Raw genomic sequence first — 21,782 nt, forward strand, 5'->3', positions numbered from 1 at the left:
CTGGTTCCATTCCTTTCCTAAGTGAAATTGTAACTTGTGGCGAGAACGGATATTCGGTGGGGAGGGTTCAGGGAGGGAGTTGGTATGGGCCAAGCTTAACAGTTGACCTGGCTGCTCCGAAGAGCGCCAAGATACGTCTTACTTCGGTGGTCAGGATGTTATAGTGTGTGTGTGTGTGTGTGTGTGTGTGTGTGTGTGTGTGTGTGTGTGTGTGTGTGTGTGTGTGTGTGTGTGTGTGTGTGTGTGTGTGTGTGTGTGTGTGTGTGTGTGTGTGTGTGTGTGTGTGTGTGTGTGTGTGTGTGTGTGTGTGTGTGTGTGTGTGTGTGTGTGTGTGTGTGTGTGTGTGTGTGTGTGTGTGTGTGTGTGTGTGTGTGTGTGTGTGTGTGTGTGTGTGTGTGTGTGTGTGTGTGTGTGTGTGTGTGTGTGTGTGTGTGTGTGTGTGTGTGTGTGTGTGTGTGTGTGTGTGTGTGTGTGTGTGTGTGTGTGTGTGTGTGTGTGTGTGTGTGTGTGTGTGTGTGTGTGTGTGTGTGTGTGTGTGGTGTGTGTGTGTGTGTGTGTGTGTGTGTGTGTGTGTGTGTGTGTGTGTGTGTGTGTGTGTGTGTGTGTGTGTGTGTGTGTGTGTGTGTGTGTGTGTGTGTGTGTGTGTGTGTGTGTGTGTGTGTGTGTGTGTGTGTGTGTGTGTGTGTGTGTGTGTGTGTGTGTGTGTGTGTGTGTGTGTGTGTGTGTGTGTGTGTGTGTGTGTGTGTGTGTGTGTGTGTGTGTGTGTGTGTGTGTGTGTGTGTGTGTGTGTGTGTGTGTGTGTGTGTGTGTGTGTGTGTGTGTGTGTGTGTGTGTGTGTGTGTGTGTGTGTGTGTGTGTGTGTGTGTGTGTGTGTGTGTGTGTGTGTGTGTGTGTGTGTGTGTGTGTGTGTGTGTGTGTGTGTGTGTGTGTGTGTGTGTGTGTGTGTGTGTGTGTGTGTGTGTGTGTGTGTGTGTGTGTGTGTGTGTGTGTGTGTGTGTGTGTGTGTGTGTGTGTGTGTGTGTGTGTGTGTGTGTGTGTGTGTGTGTGTGTGTGTGTGTGTGTGTGTGTGTGTGTGTGTGTGTGTGTGTGTGTGTGTGTGTGTGTGTGTGTGTGTGTGTGTGTGTGTGTGTGTGTGTGTGTGTGTGTGTGTGTGTGTGTGTGTGTGTGTGTGTGTGTGTGTGTGTGTGTGTGTGTGTGTGTGTGTGTGTGTGTGTGTGTGTGTGTGTGTGTGTGTGTGTGTGTGTGTGTGATGGGGGTACATATGTGGTGGTGATACTGTATGTGGGTATGGTACTGATGTGTGGGTGTGACGCTGGTGTGTGAATATGCGTTTTTTGTGTTAGTGTGGATATATGGCTGTGGTGTGGTGCTGGTGTATGGGTGTTTTAAGTGATTGGTGATCCCAGAAGAAACAGAAACATATATATTTTAATAAATATCTATTTCTTGGGTTATATCTGAATTACATTACTTAAATTATTGTTCTTAATTGCAGTTCCAAAACGGATGGACGGTCTTGGTAGATGTGATGACCATCTTGCTGAGAAGGTGGCCTTTCTGTCTGGGGGACGGGACCAGCGGCCAGTCCATTCTCACCTTCCCTGCCAGTACTGTGGGACCGTCTTAAACACGATGACTACCGTCCCTTGCTGCAGTACCTCATGCAGATACCCAAGTGAGTGTCACGCATTAACTCCACATTGACAGACCGACATTAATGATTATATGCGGGATTTTGTCCTTGTGCCTCTTTGGTGAATGTTCTCAGTAAGTTTTGTAGAAGGAAAAAATTCATTAGTAATTACTTTCCTATTAATTATATTTCGTGTTCTTTATAGGGAAGATGAGTAAATGTGTAGTCAATTATGGCTTTTCCCAAATTAGACACTTTCGGATTTAGTTTCACTGCTTTCCTCTTTGTTAAGCATCAAATGTGACATTGATTTTATTTTTTAAATATAATGGATGAAGGCCATTGGTAACTAAATTAAAGTATGCATATTTTTTCTTGTCATGGTGATAGGCCTGAAAAACTACTTATACATTCCCTCTCTTTCCCACAGTGATGAAGTCACGAGAAGCAGGCTTCACAGTGATATGATATGCGAGGGTCAACTTGGAACACTGTAAAACCCATATTGAAGGAACTGGCTGAAAGTTTTACACCACACATATATACAGTATACATAGTGAAACCTGACAATTTTTGGCAGAAACAACGAACCAGTATAGGCAGTCATAAGTACAAGTTTGAGGTGAGTGCACTGGCCATGTGTTATAAAGTCATTGCTGGGTATATTCATTTACAATACTATAATTCTAGTATTGTAGAATGATATTTATGAATTACAAATTGAAGAACTCTACATTTTGTAATTAATTTCAACTTTCAGTACCCTGAAATTAACAACTGTACAAGTATATGGCAGTCAAATGTTGTATATTGTGTTAATAAATCTGTAGACTGAAAATTAAAAAGAATTTAACTCCTACTCTTTTCTTTTTCAGACTAATTTAATAAGTGTAGAGACTCTAGCCAAGACAATAGATCCTAGCCAGTTAACAATTGACTTTGATGGAACTCTACCATACGACCACAACACGTGGATTGAGCTCCGGTTAGCAGTTGAAGATTTTACCTGGCAAGCTAATGAACATCTGGATCAGTTAGAGGATGTCAGGGATGAACTTCAACAAAGTGACTTTGCTGATGATGTCAATGGTGCTAAAAGAGCCATTGAGCGTCACAAAGAAATGCACCAAAAAGTAACCGGTAGCCTTGTTCATGACCTGGACATGATGGGTCAGAGGCTATTACAAAGGTTGATGTAGATGGCATTTAGTAGATGACTTAAGCTATGCAGAGCTAGTGGTGATTTTTTAAGCCTTCTATTAAATGTAGGGTGGTTGGAAGCAAGTAGAAATGCACACTCATTATTTGTTCATTGTCATCCATTCTTACTAATGTAGATGTGTTCCTCTGTGGTAATCCCCTTTTATGACATGGCCCCATATTTGGTTTACCCATCAGTTCACATCCTTCCCAAAATCACTTGACGTCAAGCCCCTCACCTTTCACACAGGCACACTGATGTTTCCTGGATGTCTCTCTCCCCTCGCTGTTAGTGTATCTTTCTTAGCTTATACCAGAGGAATAATGAAACCACACTTAATGATGGTGGCTTATGTATGATAGTAAAAGGAAATGGAGACAAGCCAATTGACAGTAAATTTCTGATTTTTAATTTGTTTTATAGTTCTTATGTTGCGGTCATTGATAGGAACGAAATGTGTAAAGTTAGAGAGTGAACTTAGTCAAGATTTACCTTGAAACTTGATTTAAAGATAATAGAAAATTTTTGTGATGCTAAAAAACTGTTTTATTGCAGATTAAACTGTGATGAGGGAAGTGGCTATGACTCTGGGTATTCGGGCCGTGATAGTGCATCAAGTCTCATACTAAATAACCCAGATTTTCAAAACAGTATTCCACAGGTAAGAACTGTGCAACCTTGATATTATCATTTCCCAGGCATTAAAATGGGTTGGCTGCATAGCCCAGTGTGGTGCATAAAATAGTGATGCATTAAGTTAACAGATATGAAATTAGTTTGCTGACAAATTACTGAACAACTACTGTATATGTTTACACGGAATAAATGCTTCACCTGTACCTGTGAAATGAACTTACTTTTGTAACATGTGAATGCAGTTGCATTCTTTGCTATATTGCAGAACCCCAGGAAGTAGGCTATTTACATTGGAGTTGAAGTGATTATCATATAGGTGTAATTGTAGAATTGTCAGGTAACATCAGATGAAAGTAAGTTCCTTATATCATCAGCATGGCCTATTGAGTAGTACCCTACATTTAAAATCAATTATTTATGTTAAACTTTTAGTGTGATCAATGTCTCTGTGTTATTTATCATAATGCACGCACAGCTGGTTTCTCTACCACCCCATATCCCAGGGTATCAGACGTATCTCCCGGGAGGTTAATGCTGTACAGTACTGTATACAGTACTTTAATGGTATTATCGTTGCATCATGATTGGACTTGGGTCCATTGTTTATAAAAATAAAAATAAATTAATTCACATTTATTATTAGATAGTGATAAAAACTAATGTTGTCTTTACAAGTAGAAGATGTCAGGATCTATGCTCTATGCATACTCTGAATAAGAATTGCCAAGCTTTAGTATATGGATAAATTACACAAATTTAACAATAATATGGCTGAAAATTATTATGTTATTGACAGGATTGGCTAATTTGATCAGATTTCTGAGATGCCTGACACCTGGTACAGTAAACATAAATTAAGCTATAAACATATATGCATACTTTAATATAAACAACTAAAAAGTATCCTGAATTAAAATATTTTCATAATTATAAAATTAATAGCTTTCAAGTTAAAGAATTGGAAATGAAGGGATCACTTTACAGTAATTGGATGGAAAAGCTGGTCCTTGGCTCACAGTGCAGTACTGTACCTTGGTAGGGAATAACGAGGAATTGCATATTTTATAAACCTGTCAATTGCAGTACGTAATATAAGAAATCTGGAGGTGAATATGAAATAAGTTTGTTGGTTCTGAGAGTAGAAAGAGTAAAGTGGAAGACTGCTGTGTCACTTAAAATTAATGAAAGCATATTTCTGAACTGTAAGATGTGGATAAATAGTGAAATGTTGAAAGAAGTCAGTGTGTAGATCCTTGGGATTAATATTGAACAAAAAAGGGGAGAGAGTGACAGAGGGATGCAAGATTATTGAATTGATGGTGATTATGAAAAGGTATTTTGTAAGTACGTTGATAATAAATGGTAGGCTTAATATACAGCATACTCCTTCCAGAATCAATCTACTGTTGTTAAAGTTGACTCAAATTGGAACTGACAGCTCATGAATTTAGATTGTTAAAATAACTTCTTAAGGAATGTGTGTTTTTAACAGGCAGATCGGATAATTACATAAAGTGAAGGGAATGAGGGAAGGAGGAAAATTGAGAAAGTAAAAATTGTGAGGTACAGTATCAGGTCGTGGGTTGAAAAATTAGCAGAAAGTGGTTCGACTGTAAATTGGTTGTTGGAGACGGGAATGACAGGAAAGATACATGAAGGTAAGATAAAATGGACTAGAGTGAGGTGAAGGCAGCCATCATACAGTGTTGAGAATATGAAGATGTATGTACTGTCCATAGAATGTTAGTCAAAGAGCAAAGGTGTTATGAGGGTGAACCTGGAATAAGATAAACTATGGAAATAAGTTTAGAAAGGATGGCCTGGAGACTTTTCTGTCATGACTAAACTTTTCAGAGATCATCGCAGAACAACAAAATAAAGTTTCAAAGATGTAGCTCTGTAGATCTACCATATTTAATTTGATTTGAAATGATCTTTACACATGCATTCAGCTTATTATACATATTTCCACTGCTATTCATCTATGACTATAAAAGATTCCTTTCACTTATATTTAAGCTCTGTGACGTTCAGCTGAGACACTTTTCATTTACACCTATGTAATGTAATATTTCTTAGAATACTTAAATTTTTAGATGAAGTTGTTTTATTAGTTTTAAGTGTTTGAATTTAGAGATCTTTTAGTAAATTGAGAGTATTGTACAGTACTGTAGTTGTAAAATGAAATAATGGTAAAGATTGATACTCTAGTCAGTAAGTCAGTAAGTTGGCATTTTTTGAAATGCTAATTTTTTTCTAATTACCTGTATTAAAGAAACTGCAGTAATCAAAAGATGCCAGAGTTGCCAGGTCCTCATAGGCGAATGAATATGTTGTCAGCGGAAGCTGCCTTCTATGCTGGGTTAAAGAAATCCATGTTAGAACTGGATTTTTATTATACAGTATACAGTTGGATTATAATTTTTATGGGTAATAAGTCTGTTAATCTGTAAAGCGAGGCTTTTTTTTTTTTTTTGCAGCACCGTAGGTTGACTGTCAACAGCCCTTAATGAAAACACCGACAGCAGATATTTGCTCAAAGACAATAATTTGTGAAATATGTCAAACTTTGTATTTTGATAAATTTTGCTGCCTTGCATATGTGTATCACTGATAATCCATTGTTTCAGTAATGCACTGATAGTCTATTTATGGTAAATTTAAAAATTAAATGCCTACATTCAGACATGGCATCTTACAGTTAGCAATCAGGTTTAAAAAAAGCTTGCAGTTGGTTTATATTTCCATATGTATAAGTTTTTTCTTAGCTTGGACATTTTCTAAACAGATTCTAAGTTTAATGGAGTCTGTACATCAAGCGCAGCAGCATGTTCAACAGCTGTGGCAGCATAAAAAGATGAGGCTTGATCAGTGCTTCCAGCTCAGACTTTTTGAACAAGATGTAGAGAAGGTGAGTGATCAGTGTTCCATTTGTATAGATTCAGCTACTTTATTCAGAGACAAGTACAATACAGTACTATTTACACATTTAGGTATACTGTGCATAGGACAGGTACAATAATTCTCAGCCGGACACCTCATCATAAAGTTGTTGGCTGAACCTAACTATGAATAGGTTGCAAAAAAATGCCTGTACTACCTGACCTTGTCCTTTATCTAGAGATAGTACAGTAAAATAACTAGTATAGAGGCATCTTCATAAAATTTCTTGAAGCATTTTAGGTTCTGGGCACTTTTTAAAAGGAGGCAATCTAAAGGTTTAGATATCTTGGTAAGGAATTGTCTTGTTAATGCTTTAAGGTAAAAATGTTTGTAATGAAAAGCCTTTAATTTTCAGATGTTCGATTGGGTGTACCATAACCGTGAAGAGTTCCTAGTCAATTATGTAGAAATAGGTCATTCGTACCAAGTATCCAAAGATCTTCAAGAGGCTCATTCCCAGTTCACTGTTGCTTGTCAGGTAAGTTGGTCATGTTTTGTGCTCTGCATCTTTCCCTTATAAACCATGTCTCATTTTAGGTACATGTAAAAAGATTGCAGATATGATAAAGATCACCACTGCATTATACAGTATGTATGAAATTACTTTTTTTGCAATTGAAAAGAATGGATGTACACATTAAAGATATAAGCTCTCACTTACCCACCCTCATGGAGTAACAACAGGGGTGGATCCAGAAATATCAAAAAGGGGGGGGGGTTGTCCAAGAAGTTGTGGGTGGGGGAACATAGCATATAAAGCGAACCCACCCAGCTGGAGGGGGTGCTGTAAGCCCTCCCAATTTTTTTTTAAATCTGACTGATATCATGGGCATTTTGAAGCCATGTGCACTTGCTATTAGGAGATATTGTGATGTCAATAGTAATTACCTTTTACTACACAAAAATGCCTGAGTACAATACTGCATTAAAGAAAAAGTAGTACACTATTGGAATTTTCTGATGAAAAAGGGGGGTGGGGGTGGACCCCCAGGAAACCCCCCTCCTGGATCTGCACCTGAACAAGTATGATTTGTTATAAGTTAATTATATGGCAGAGATTTTATGAAATTATTAACATTTAAGAGAAATGTGGATTAAAATATATGATCATGTTAGTTTGTTTGTGACCGAAAAATTGAAAGAGCAGCTTATTAAAAAATAGGCTAAAAGATACTGTATGTATACTTGAATAGTATACAGGCAATGGGGCTCCCAATCGGTTTATTTACGTTTACAGGGTTAATGTGCAGTACTGTACTTGGCAAATTGTGCAAAAATAATGAAAACTCGGTTCAGTGTATAATATGATATATACTGTACTGTTGATTATCCATTGATGCTGTACTGAATATGAGTGGCAAGAGGCAAATAATGGAGAGGTTGTTGTGAAGGAGAGAATACTGTAATGGTGACTAGATTGTGTGTCTGCATAGATGTGGATACAAAAAGAAAGAGTGTGTATTAATTATGATGAAAATTGGTGTAGTTTGGGGGAAAAAATACGATCTTTTATGTTGTGTTTCTATCTTTAAAGTTTTTCATCAGTATAATCACAATAGATATAAAAAGTCTAAAATATTCTCTCTTTTTTCTCTTTTCTTGCTTACTCTACCTTGTATTTTTAAGAGATGCAATTTTTTTAATTAAAAGGCAGTACTGTACTGTAGTTATTTCATCTCGATAAGAGCATTAAATTGTACAGTTGTACCCCGCTTTACTCGGTTTCACTTAACGCGATTTCTCATATATGCGGTGCCTCGCCAGAACCGAACTTTCACTTAACGCGGTTCTTCTACCCATATACGCGCAGAGTGTCCGGCTCGAGACACTATTTTTAGATTCGCGCCACCCGCTCCCGCCTGCTGCTTGCCTCGCTTCTCCTTCCTCCTCCTCCCTCCCTCCCCTCCGCCTCCCTCCCCTCTGCCTCCCTCCCCTCCGCCTCCCTCCCCGTATGCCGACCCATCTCTTCTACTAACGTAAGTGTTACACCTAACTTTTAGTTTTCCTAACCTAACCTTTATTCTTCCTAACTTAACCTTTATTTTTCCTAACCTAACCTCTTCTATATTACTTGTTTGTTCATACCATCATAAAGTTAAGATAAAATTTTTACTACAACATAGTTGTGTGTCGTCAAAAAGTGGAGTTTGGGGGTCCGGCCAGTCTCTATTGGAATTAATCCCATATGTTCTGTTGTTCACTTAACGCGGTTTTCACTTAACGCAGTACCCTGTGGGTTCAATTGACCTCGTAAAGCGGGGTACAACTGTATTGGAAACCGATACACAGCATGATTTCTCTCTTCATCAACAGAAAGTGTACATGAACATCAATAGAATACTAAGTGTAGCATCCAGACTTATGGAAAGTGGTCACTATGCAGCTCAACACATCGGAAATGTAGCGGCCAAATTAGACCAGGTAAGAAGCTTTTTATAACCAGTGAAGATTACCGGTACTCTCACTGTATTGTATTACATACATGAAATATGTAACAATACATCTTTTCTGTTTGTTATATTGTCAAATAGCCAATCTCTTTATTGCCTTTTATAGTTTATTTTTATAATTTGCCTTCACAGGGGTACTGCATATTATTTCAGGCCAAATATATGACAGTTTTGTCACAGATTTGCTTAAAATTTAGAACCAACAGTCTTTGAAATTATTTGTTTTTACATTTTTGTGTTTCCTTTTGGGCATACCTGTATACTGAAGTGTTAAAGGGCTTACAAGAATTAGATAAACAATGTCTTGGTGTAACTGTAAAACTGGATAATTATAGTTTTTAATTCAGTGTAGAATGTGGAACTTTGCTAATTTAATTTTGTTTGAACATTTGCAGGTTTGGAAAGAATTTGCTGCTGGATTAGATGAAAGATCTTCAGTATTGGCACTATCTGTTATGTTTCATCAAAAAGCAGAGCAGGTAGGAAGAGAAAGTAATGATTTTTTTTTTTAACTTGAATCAGACCCTCAGGATTAACATGATAATTTTAGTCCATTGGACACTCAAATTAATTTTTTCTTATTGATTTAAATTTACAGTGTACATTATTTTATTATGCATAAATAGGTTGATGAATATTGAAAGAAATTGTTCACTTTTGTATCAGTCTTTATTTAGGTAAATGTGATAATTATAACCCTTGTAGTCAAAATAGAATGTGGAAATTCCAAATCTGTTAACCTCTGTCTGATGGAGGATTTTGTAGCGCAGTACTGTACTGTGTTGTACACATACCGGTATACATGTTTTTAGACATTTTCATGACAGGTTTAGTCCTTTAACCCTTTGGCTGCAGGAGGTTCCCCTAAACTGAATAAAATCATTTGGCGGTAGCCAGAATAAAATTTTAAAGTGCGGAAATTGCATCAAAAGGGTTAAAAGCTTTAGTATTAATTTAGAGCAAAACAAATAATTGTACTCTCAGAACTTCAGAAACAATAATTGTTTATGTAGATTAAACTCGACTTCATTGTGGATTTTTTTAGTGATATTTGTTTAAATATACACTGTGCTTAAGGGATTTTGGGTATGCACAGCACATTTGGCATAGTTTTCACTGAAGAAAACTTGCACAAAGAAATAAATTCTCTCCTGAGGATTAGTTTCAGAGTATAAACTTTTATCTGGTTTATCTTTAATAATAATAATAGCTGGTGTTTTGTTTTGCAAAAAAATATTGAATCTTGGTGACTAACTGTGTGATTTATATTGTTTTGGATGATACACCATAACTGGAGTTACAGTGAATGAGAGAATCTTTGTTGGTCTTGAATCTGGCCACCCTGTGTGGAAATTGGAAACGTATTAGGAAATAGACAATTATATGACTGATGACTCATTTACACTAGGATTAATAATTATATTTCTTGCAGTATATTGAAAGTGTACCTACCTGGGTAGAGAACTGTAAAGTTACTGCCTTACCCACCGATATCCTGACCCTGGAGTCCTCCATCCACCACCACCAGTCACTCTATGAGACCATGTGCCAAGCTTACACTGAGGTAGGTAGTGAAATTTTAACATAGTATATTTTTTTAAGTACTGTACATTGAATTCATGATAGGTTGACTGAGGCTTTTTGAAAGTTATTATGATAATTTCTGGAAATTAGGAAATTGGTTTGATGAGTAAGATGAATGCCTGTTAATTTAATAAAATTTACCCTTACTTGTTCAATCAAGTGAATATATGCCTTACCAAAGGATTTAGCATAAAGTCTTAACAGTAAAAAGGGGACTTTGTATTGATAAACTAGTTTAGTTGTATTGTTAAAGTATTGTAGCTTTACATAATGATGAGCTTGTGCCTTGTAGTGCATAAGTATTTCCTATTTACATGTGTGATTATAATCATTGTATTATGGAATTTAACACTAAAATTTCCATTTAAATTATTAACTATTAATTCAATGTGTACAGTACTGTGGTGAGTTAGTAGTTAACTTAATGGTATGGTTCTACCAAACTTAATATGACTGGAAGATTCAGTAGTATTCTTTTTCATTTGAAGAAATGTTTCAACCCACCATTATGTACCTTTGAGGTATGTTAAGTGAAATAAGGGTTTTCAATGAAGGATGGTGTACTGTACTGTACAGAGAGGGCATTTAAAATTTATTCCATATTCACCTCTTCCAACTTACTAGGATGCTTAAAATTCAATCAGTGTCCATTTTACTGTCTCTGTTCCTGCTTGCACAGACTATGTACTTCATGGTAATGGGAGTGATTATCTTTGTTTTACCATTGATCATACAGTACAGTATTTGAATTAAATAATTCTCTAGAAATTTATCAACTGCCTTCATGTAGCAACTTGGGAAGGTTAAGTGGGATAGAATCAGAGGGAGATGTTTTAGGATGGCATAAGGGTAATGGAGTAAGCTAGAGAGGATTACTGTATCTACATAGACAGTCTAGAGGCTTTTCTTTCATGGACCCTCAAGAGTATTTCATAGAGAAAATGTAATATTCTTTTTCTCACAATGCCTGGTATATCATCAACACTGCCCATTGCTTTAAAAGTTGTAAAGTACTATAAATAGTAGTCCTTTGGTACTTTACATCTCTCTATGTTCTCAGTGCATTTATGTACCCTCTCGCCTTCTGGCAGCATTTCCTACTTGATGTACGTTAAGAGTTGCAGTAAGTCCTCGCTAACATTGTGGTTCCATTCCTGAAAACCGCAGTGTTAACGGAATCAATTTTCCCCATAAGAAATAGATAAAATACAAGAGTTACGGTCCTGAGCCTCCCTTTGCCCCATGAAATACATTATACAGGTACTCCCCGACTTATATATATATATATATATATATATATATATATATATATATATATATATATATATATATATATATATATATATATATATATATATATATATATATATATATATATATATATATATATATATATATATATATATATATATATATATATATATATATATATATATATATATATATATATATATATATATATATATATATATATATATATATATATATATATTACTGTATATCATAACTGGATGATTAGATATTAACCAAAGTTCCGCCACAGAATCCGATACTACTCGGAAAGCTCTACACATCATTAGATTCAGATTTGCTCCACACCGGCACATTAATTTTTGCAGGGAAGTCAATACTCAAGGTCACAAGCTCACCTATACTTTAGTGTTCCTAAATACCTCTGTAAACTATCTGAAGACTGGAGGAATAGATACTGTTACTAAAACTTAATTACTGTAGAACTTGACCCTTCAACACTGGCCAGCAACATGTTCCTTGCATTCTGGTTTTTGTCCATTTGATGGTGAATCCTTGCCTGTTGTTTAATGGTTAAGTGGTGGGAGCTGATATGTTTGACAAACACATTTTCCTTTTTGTTATACTTTCATAGTTTTTATTTTTTATCTTCCTAAACAATTTTTTTTTGTCTTACATTCACTGATACAGTGTACTTTTAATAATTTTGCAACATCTGTACGTTTTAATGTTTAATGTATCTTCAAAATATCCCCTTTGTCTGATTTTATTGCTGATGACATTACATTGCCATATACAAATGGCTTATTGGATACTTTTTTGGGGAGGAGGGGGGTAGGGAGTATTGTGTGAACAAGCTTACGTATGTGTTTGAGAGAGAGTAGTGTGAACATTTACGTGTGCATGTATTGTAACGACAGAAGGTACCCTGTTACAAAAGCTATCAGACCAGTTGTCACTTAGCTGTTCTAATATGCAGCTATCCATAATGTTCAGTAGTACAGTACAGTATAGGAATACAGTGTATAAATACTTTGATATGATATCAATATATTTAATAACAACTTACATTTGTTGATGATAGTATGCCTGATATGAGTTTTCACTTTCAGCTACACAGTGCTTACCAGGCGTTACTAAATGGACTCGACAGTCTTGTCAGAAATGTTCATGCATCAGCTGAACTCTTCCCAGTAGGAAGTAAAATAAGTTTTGTGCACTTGTGCAGCATGATGGGGAAGACCTTTGGGACCATTATTTTCTTTTCTTAATTGGGAGAAAGCAGCTAACTTTGTTGAGAATTACCAGAACTTCAAAAGTTACCGAAGTTTGTAAATCTAAAAAAAATGTACCAGTAGTTACTAAAACAGTTATATTTTTTTCAATTATAGCTGCTTTCATACCCCATTAACTGTTGGACTTTGGCCTTGTTGGTGGACTGATAGCCATGAAGAAGGAGAATACAAGTTCTTTATTTCAAATTTTTTTCAGTTTTGTTGAGCAAAACAAATATAAAGATGCAAGTTATTGCAGTCATAAAATGCACACATTCAGATGGACTGGCTCTTGTTGTTGCCACAATCACGCTACAACATCATCCTGCGGTGTGCCGCTCTCTCATATTTGATCTCCTTTCACTGAATACTGTTTTATTGTTTCTGTTTCCTCTTTACTAGATCTTATTGTTTCCTTGTTTCCTCTTTATTAGATCTTATTGTTTCTTTGTTTCCTCTATATCTCATTGTTTCCTATATAAATAGTTTTTCTCCTCTTGTTTGTTTATGTAGGGAAGACAACCCTTTTTCTTGATACACCTTCCCTACTCTCAAGGAGGGGCTAGTTGAGATTGCTTCAATTATGTTTTTTTTTCAGCAATATTCTTAATCCGGGTCCCCCTTTGAAGCTTAAATTTTGTTGACATGAACACAACCCTCCATGAGAATTTTGAATTCAGTCATCCCAGAACAGTAATATCAGAGACCACCACCACCTGACTTGAAAGCAATGTCATACTAGCCTATATTAGCCTATAGACCACTAAGTACATAATGGCATGAGCTAGCTAAACCAGAAACGTCTCCTCAGCCCCCCTACGCAACACAGCTGGTTTAAATAAAGTAGTGTAGAGTGATATTATGGCCAAGTTTCTCTATGCCATTTGCCTCTGTCTACCCAGCAGTAATTGGGGACCTGGATGTAAATCGGTTTGTGGATCCTGTCCAGGGTAATGGTTAGTCAATGCAGTTGAGAGTTATCCCGTCTTCTCGGACTATTCCTTGACACTGGGTCATGCAACTCGTTAACTTAGAGTGTGGTTGTTGTGTTGGCGACATCTTCTACACCTTAACAAATTAGCTCCTAGGTGGCATATATTTACATACTTTTCAGTACATTTAGTTCTTGAACCTAAGGTTGATCAAAACCTTAGATTTATGTAAAAGCTGAACCATAATGTAAACTTCCTCAACAAGTGTAGTAAATTGTCATAATTTTCAACAGTAGGAGGTGTGGGGATGATGATGATCACTGTTCAGGAAAAATTCTACTTGCCGGAGTGTGCCCTGGCTCAAAGGAAACAAGGTATAAAAGATGCAGATTGAGGCTATTATTCAGAAGAAAAAATATTACTCAAAGATTTTCCCTGCAATTGAATAGATGGTATATAGATGATATACCGTATATAAGTGTAAGGGAATACATGAAGCAATGAGAAAAATTTAGAGAAATAACACTTAAGTTTCATTGACAGTGGACTAACCTGCCTCACCCACCAATGGAAGAGTCATTTTAGTGAAGAGGGATGCCTTATGTTGTTTTTATTTTACACACACACATACACAACAGCACAACTTCTTGGCTTGTTAACATATACAATATAGTCATAAGGCAACCTTCGACAAGATGATATTGTCCATCTCTCCTTTGTGCTTTCCCTTTAATTTCTTATTCTTTACTTCATTCTTTTAGCGCACATTCTTATTTGTTGTGATTAAACAATTGGTAACTTCCTTCTTATAAAATAGCTCAAGCAATATAGACTTTTTTAGGGACAGATATTTCAAGTGTAGTATTGCCATTTTACTGGTGGCTTGAAAATGCTGAAGTAGTAGGTAACTTAATTTTTTCAGAGCAGTTCTTCATACATTATCTGCTTGAAATGTGGGAAATAGTCAGTACATATACTGTACAGTATTACCATAATGTATATCTAAAGAGTGAAGAGAGGGAGACGAGGCCTGAGGAAAGAAGTTGAGACTTGGATTGTATAAAGGAATGTGGAATGACTTCAGTTGTGACCCACATAAATGAAGTGATACTACAGAATTTACCTGGTAAAACAAAACAAGTACAGGCTATGTGTTGTGAGAACTTTGAAAGTAATAATAATGTTAGATCTGTGTTAAAATGAGTAATTACATTAAAGAACTGTAATTTCCTCATAGGAAAGGAAGTTTAAGATCTTCAGAGGCAAAATTAAAAAATATTAATATTTTGTTTGTCACTTCATTTTGATTCAAATAAAGTGACAGTAGTACTTAAAGAACATTGGTGGTGAGTTTTTTATATTGATAGGATTTAATTCAAACTAGAACGGTTGGCTTCTTAAAGCCTTTAGAAATCTACAGTCCATGCATCACTCAATTTATATAATCAATCTGACTTAGCTGTATTTTCAGTTGTATGAATATCATTCAGAAGAACTGTGATTTCTTCCTTATGGCAAATATTAACAGCTGATTAGGTTTCAGTGGTTTTATGACTGATGTAGTTCAGGGCATTGGCGGAGGAGCTGGGTTTGTCACAGTCTTTTGTCTTGCTGGTTTAATGGGAGGTATAACATGTTCTGTCAGAGAATTTATGATTACGGTTGAAGATCAAGATATTACGTGATTGGAAAGAGTGACTGAATAAGCTTGATACTTCTTGAAAGTAAATTCAGCATGAATTTCTATTTTCTGGAAAATTTGAGGGTGGTGATGGTATTTTCACATGATAACTCTGCTACTTACTAAAAGTAGTTGAGATGCTCCCTCTTGCAAGTTGAGATTCCTTCATCTATTCCATGGCATCTTGAATTTTTCTTACAACAGGTGGAGGGAGCCCACTGCATTATTGTGACCTGATTTATTCTTCTGTTTATGTGTCCCCAGTTGTTTATCCATTTGTATGTCCAGAAAACTTATCCAGTTTTGTTTAAATATTTTGAAAAGAAAAATTTACATTTGTTCAGAAAAAAAGATAGTTGTATTTAGACTGAGTTCTTACATTCGCTTACACACCAGTAAGAAGATATGTAGCCGATATTTTAATTTTGAAAACTTTCACTGTTTTCTGCAACTAAGACTTAAAATTAGAGTTTGAGGATGTTAATGCAAAGTATCTTTTTATAATACTGTATGTACTATTTCAGATATAGTATAGCTTTAATTATCTCATTTTCCTTCATTATTTGCTGAAATGTTAATTATATACAGTAAATTGTTTGTCTGGATGTACAAGTCATGAACTTGGGAATTTTACCAACTTGTGGGTCTGAGTGATGCCGTCTTAAACTAATGGTGGTGGTTGGTGATGGTTGCAGGTTCACAGTACCAGTAAGAAGCTTCTTTACCAGCTGGATCATCTGGTACAAATATGTAGCCAGCTGCGACGTGATGGCCAGATGCGCAGCAAGCACGTAAGCACAGGGATCACTATCCTGCATGGGAAGTTTGGGGAGGGCTTTAGGCATGGTAGCTATAATTACTTGAATAATTTTTGTTTGGTTAAGATATAAGATATGTCCTTTATGGGTGTGAAAGGGGATTATAATTTTCTGATTAATATAAAAGACTATTTTTAACTTGAATCTGTAGCATCAATATAGATAAATTTATTTTTTATTCTGCTAGGAAGTTTGATAATGAAGCCAGTGTTTAAGACTTATTATTTACTTCATCACTGGCAGTGATTAGTTATTACAGTGTTTATTAATTGTTTGGTTAATTCTTTGTTGCAAATTATTTATATTTGAATCCAAATTTTTATTAATTATAGACTTTTCTTGTGCAGTTTCATTGAAAAGTAAGAAAAGAAGACATAATTTTTGCTTTCTTCATTTTGGTTGAATACTGGACATACTGTACTCTGTTTAGTCGTGCTTTGTACTGTTTTGTTTTTGGTGAAAGTAAGTTGTGCCTTCATCACTCCTTTACTAAATAAATAAACACTGAAAATTCTTCAGCACAAGTATCAAACATTACAGATATGGAGATGGTCAGCAATGACATGAAAATGTTTTGGCAAGTCATGTTATGTATTTGCTTGATGTGCAAGCAGTAAAATGCAAAAACAATATACAGAGTATACATGGCACTTTTGCGATTGTCATTCACAGTACTGTATGTGAAAGATGGTTTGAATCAGGAGATCTACTGTACTTGCCTTTAACCATTTAAGATGTAAAAATTGCAGTGTTTGGCCCCATTTAGTTTGTGATAAAAGAGGAAAAATAAGGAATTGGAAAAAAGTACAGTACAGTCTACTATATGTTTAATAATTAGTATCATAACATAAAAGAATGTACAGTACTGTACTATAATGAAAATTACTAAGGAATTATTCATAACTTTAAAACTTGGCAAAATATAACTTGAAAAAAAGTGATACCACATAAACATAACACTAAAATGCCACTGTAGGAGAAGATCCATTAAAACATAAAAATGAGAACACTGTACAGTATATATCTACCATAATCTACAGTCCTCTTCTGTGCTGTATCTTCTCCTACAGTGGGATTTTAGTGTCAGCAAGATATGTTTACTAAGGTCCTTGGAGTGAAAAATAGGGAGGAGAATGTCAAATATTAGCAGTTGATGGGTACAACTTTCTTGCTAGATGGACGAACATTTTCACTGATACATCTTAAGGGTTTATATGCAATCCCGATCAAAGCTGCTTTCTTTTGCTCATAAAAAGGTTTCCTGGCAAGCTTTTTCTACCCAATATTATGGCACACAAGATATTATGACGGATACACTAAAAACTGTTATTGGTGATGTGTGCACAGAGCCAGTCACTTATCACTTGAAGGTCACAAAGTAGGCTACACTCTTATTCCTTGGGGTTGCCACCAGTTGTTAAGAAGCGTAAACATTATAACAATAAGTTTGTATTTAGACTTGGAAATGACATTAGAGATTGTACAACATGGAGAGCTGCCATCAGGTAATTTTGGCTAATTCACACAAGCATGGAAAATGGCTGTAAAATGATGATCATGAATAATTAATCAATCCTGAGTTTCTTGCATAACAGCAAGTTTTTTTTTAAGTTGCCATGAATCAAATTTAATTATATGATATTATTCACAGGGTACCTGGAAAGTAAAAATTAGTTTTCATTAAGTACTGTACATAATGAAGTACAAGTATGCAAGACTTTGATGTATACGAAGTTTGTGTCATTAAAATCCCCCTTTTCACTCATTCATAAAGTCTCTCATCTTTGAGTTGCCAGTGTGCTTATATTATATAATGTTTTTGTGGTAGCTGTGTTCTGTATGACAGAAATTTGTTATTATATTTTTTGCCATGCTGTTATGTTTGCAATAAGTGCCTCTTTAAACTAAAATAAGAATGGTTTGTACAGTTATGAATAAAGAAATATACTGTATGTACTGTATATGTTTTAACTTCATTTTGTGACAGTGCATTATGGAAAATCCTTGCAGTACTGCAGCTGCTCATTATATTTGACATGATGATTTAAATTTTTCAAGATTTAGACTATTTGAATATTTTAAGCCTGCATGAGAATATGAAATTTTTTTATAGATATATTATTGCTTTCATGTAATTCAGCCTTGCCTTTGCTTGAGTAACATATACATATTTAGATAATAGCAGTGTTATTTTTCAATGTTTAATTTATTTTTGAACATGGTTTCTTCATAAAAAGAGGATATTTAATTTACAGGCATACTACTTTTGCTCATGCTTTTTTATTTCTTTTTTACAAAATGAAGAAGAAGCCACGAGGAAAGCCATCTGCCTACTCTGTAAGTTTGTTTTTATTATTTTGCATGTGGTCTGTGGACTGTTTTCATCCCCACTACTCTGCAACATTAAATCTTCAAAATCTTTGTTTACTAACAGTATTTTTAACCACTCATCACATTTTAATTAAACTGTATTTTTATAACTTTCATGGACTAAAATTTGTGCAGCTGATACAACATTCATTAGTAAACAAAACATTATAATAAATTATATTTTCATCACAGTCATAAAATACAGTGAGTTGTAAGAGAAATGGATTTGCATATGATTTTGTTATTTGCTTCATTGTGAATCGGTAAATAAAAAGGCCGCTTTTTGTATGTTCAACTAAAATAACTACAGTATATGATGACTAGTTTTAGGCCATGATGTTTATTCATTGCTGAAAAGTATTTATCATTGTTTGTTATTGACTTAAAATCCTCCTCTTCACTTCACATAGTACCACATTTATCCATATTTGCACCTTTGCTGCACATATGACTCCCTCACACTGTTTCTTCATCTTTTATTGTTCCTTTCTCTACAGTAAGTAGTAAATATTATTACGTGATATATATACTGCACAGATATCCCTTGATATATGAACGTTTGCTTCAACAAGTAGTCCTAGTGCTATGACTCAATATGTACAATTATCTTTTGTGCCCGGAGGAAAAAAAAATTAATAATCTGTACTCGGCCTGGGTGTGCTCCTCAGAACGCAAACTTCACACCACTATTACCTTGCGAAATATTAATTATTTCACAACTTTTCTTCTGTAAAAAATTTTTCTTCTAAATATGCACATTTTATAGTGGAATTGAGTTCATATTTTAATCACATGAAATAATGAAGGTATAAAGTGATGTACAGTATAAACATTTTCATTAGTAGTAAACAAAAATTTGGTGTTCTACTCATGCTTATGTATAGAAATAATTATTTTATTGTGTTTACTTATTGTTTGTAGATAATTTATTTACAATGCTAATGCAACAGATCCCACCTTTTTATCTAAAAAAAAAACCAAGCTTGCTAGCACTTTATTATGTACAATTATCTCTTATGTGGTGCAGTCAAGTGCGATAAGGTGAGTAACAGGCCAGACCCCGAGCGCCTAGCATCCTACCCAAATCCAAGAGTATTAAAATGTGTTAGTTGAATTATGTCTGGAATCTCGGTTGTCTGCCTGGGTCAACAATGGCACATTTCGGTGAAAGTTGAAGCATTACAATACACACTATTATTTTTCAAAAGACACAGGGATTCGTTTGAACCCCTAGAACCCTCCTGGTGATGGTTTATTTTTTGTATTGACATCACTATTAAATATGCCTCCTTCATTTTCATAAGATAGTGGTAGAAGAGTTAACTGACCATCACAACAAATAAAAATTAATTCATATCCCATTTGTAGCCAATGGTAATGCACCAAGAAACAATATGTTGGAGATTTATGAAAGTTCTTTAAAACATTCACATGTCATTTAAGCATTTTCTATTTGAAGGAATTATTATGCAGCTGTCTGTTCTAAATACGACAGTACTGTATATTTATTTCACTTTGGTGAATGTGTCTTTTTTCCAGCCAGTAGTCACCACTCTCATATTTTGAATTGTTCCGAATAGTCAGAAACTTACTTTAACTCTTTGATCAGTGAATTTTGAAATCTGTGTGACATATCTCTGGCTGGAAGGAATGATTAATTTTTTTTTCAACTTAAGTCTACTAAACCCTCAACTTAAGACACAAAACAGTGAAAAGCTACAAAAGAGCATCATTATCTTGAATAGAGGGCTGGTATGTACAGGTATTATGTGGTGATTACAGTACAGTATCTTATATAACGGTACTGAACAGGTTTGGGGGAGTTTTCTTAATTTTGCCAGTACTGTAATTTGTGGGTCCTTCACCTGTGTTCATTATAAATTCATGAAGCAGATTTGTGTTTACAAATATCTCTACAAGTTTAGTTATTATCTATACATTTCTTGTTCAGTATTAGAGCTCCAAAGAAGCTTTATGGGTTGTTCACCATAACATTTCTCATTTTCTCCTTTTTGGTCTTTAGCTGGGCTGGGATATATTCAGTATTAGAATCTTCAATACCTAGATCAGTGTTAAAAAATGTGGCACGTTGTGATTTGAATATATAGTAGTCAGATTTCGAAATGCAGTCCAGGTATTTTGTTGTTTGACATGACAGTTATTGTTTCCAACTTAGTATTGCAAGAAAACTAAGGTCCTGGGATGAGAAAATTGCTTCTATTATGATAAGAATGTGAGGGAGGAAGTTTATACTAAACTGACTTTTAGTATATATTTTAGGACATTTTGAAATAGCCTGACTGGAGCTTCTACAGTATTACCATAATGCCACATATGTTATATATGCTACCTGTGGTGTAATGGTCGGCATCCTTTCCTCGCAAGCAAGCGGACCCGAGTTCAATCCTCGGGCAGGGTGAAACTATGGGCAAGTTTCTTTACGCCATTTGCCACTGTCTACCCAGCAGTAATTGGGAACCTGGATGTTAATCGATTTGCAGATCGTATTCCGGGGTAATGGTTAGCCAGTGCAGTTGGCAAGCTGTCCAGTCTTCTCGGACTATTCTGTGACACTATGTCATGCAGCTCGTTAACTTAGGGTGTGGTTGTTGTTTTGGCGACAGCTTCTACACCTTAACAAATTCACGCCTAGGAGGCCCTTGGGCCGGCCATCCTCGATTTTGAGGGGCTTCCATTATTATGTGACCATAACCAGATTTTTACATTTTGGGGAGTCATGGAATCCTTTTTCCTCAGTTGTAAATTAGACTTGTAATTTTATTATGGTAAACTTTTTAAAATAATGCATATTAAAACTTAAAATTTATCATACATTCATACTTGATACTTTAACTTGTTGCCTCCAGATATTCAGTTTGAATGTTTTTAGGGTTACATCTGAATTTTTATTTTGTAAGTGAAGATTAGTTAAGGCCACATTCATGGGGTTGAGCAGTCAAACTACTACTTGTCACTTATATATAATGGATCACAAGATTATTGCCACAA

At 35.3% G+C, this 21,782-nt stretch overlaps 1 protein-coding gene across 1 annotated transcript in view; it reads left to right on the top strand.

Annotated features, from left to right (window-relative positions):
- Positions 1 to 1,614: 1,614 nt before the first annotated feature.
- LOC121867918 (triple functional domain protein-like) overlaps positions 1,615 to 21,782 on the top strand; it is a gene marked incomplete at its 5' end in the record, with an annotated part of 297,912 nt that continues 277,744 nt past the window's right edge. The window contains 11 exon segments of the mRNA XM_042368057.1: positions 1,615 to 1,675; positions 2,064 to 2,255; positions 2,509 to 2,822; positions 3,390 to 3,495; positions 6,259 to 6,381; positions 6,769 to 6,891; positions 8,727 to 8,834; positions 9,259 to 9,342; positions 10,296 to 10,427; positions 16,281 to 16,376; positions 18,708 to 18,740. Coding sequence (XP_042223991.1) covers positions 2,103 to 2,255; positions 2,509 to 2,822; positions 3,390 to 3,495; positions 6,259 to 6,381; positions 6,769 to 6,891; positions 8,727 to 8,834; positions 9,259 to 9,342; positions 10,296 to 10,427; positions 16,281 to 16,376; positions 18,708 to 18,740 — 1,272 coding nt within the window.

The sequence above is a fragment of the Homarus americanus genome, unplaced genomic scaffold, assembly GCF_018991925.1.
Source record: "Homarus americanus isolate GMGI-L3 unplaced genomic scaffold, GMGI_Hamer_2.0 scaffold37032, whole genome shotgun sequence".
NCBI classification, from domain to species: Eukaryota; Metazoa; Arthropoda; class Malacostraca; order Decapoda; family Nephropidae; genus Homarus; species Homarus americanus.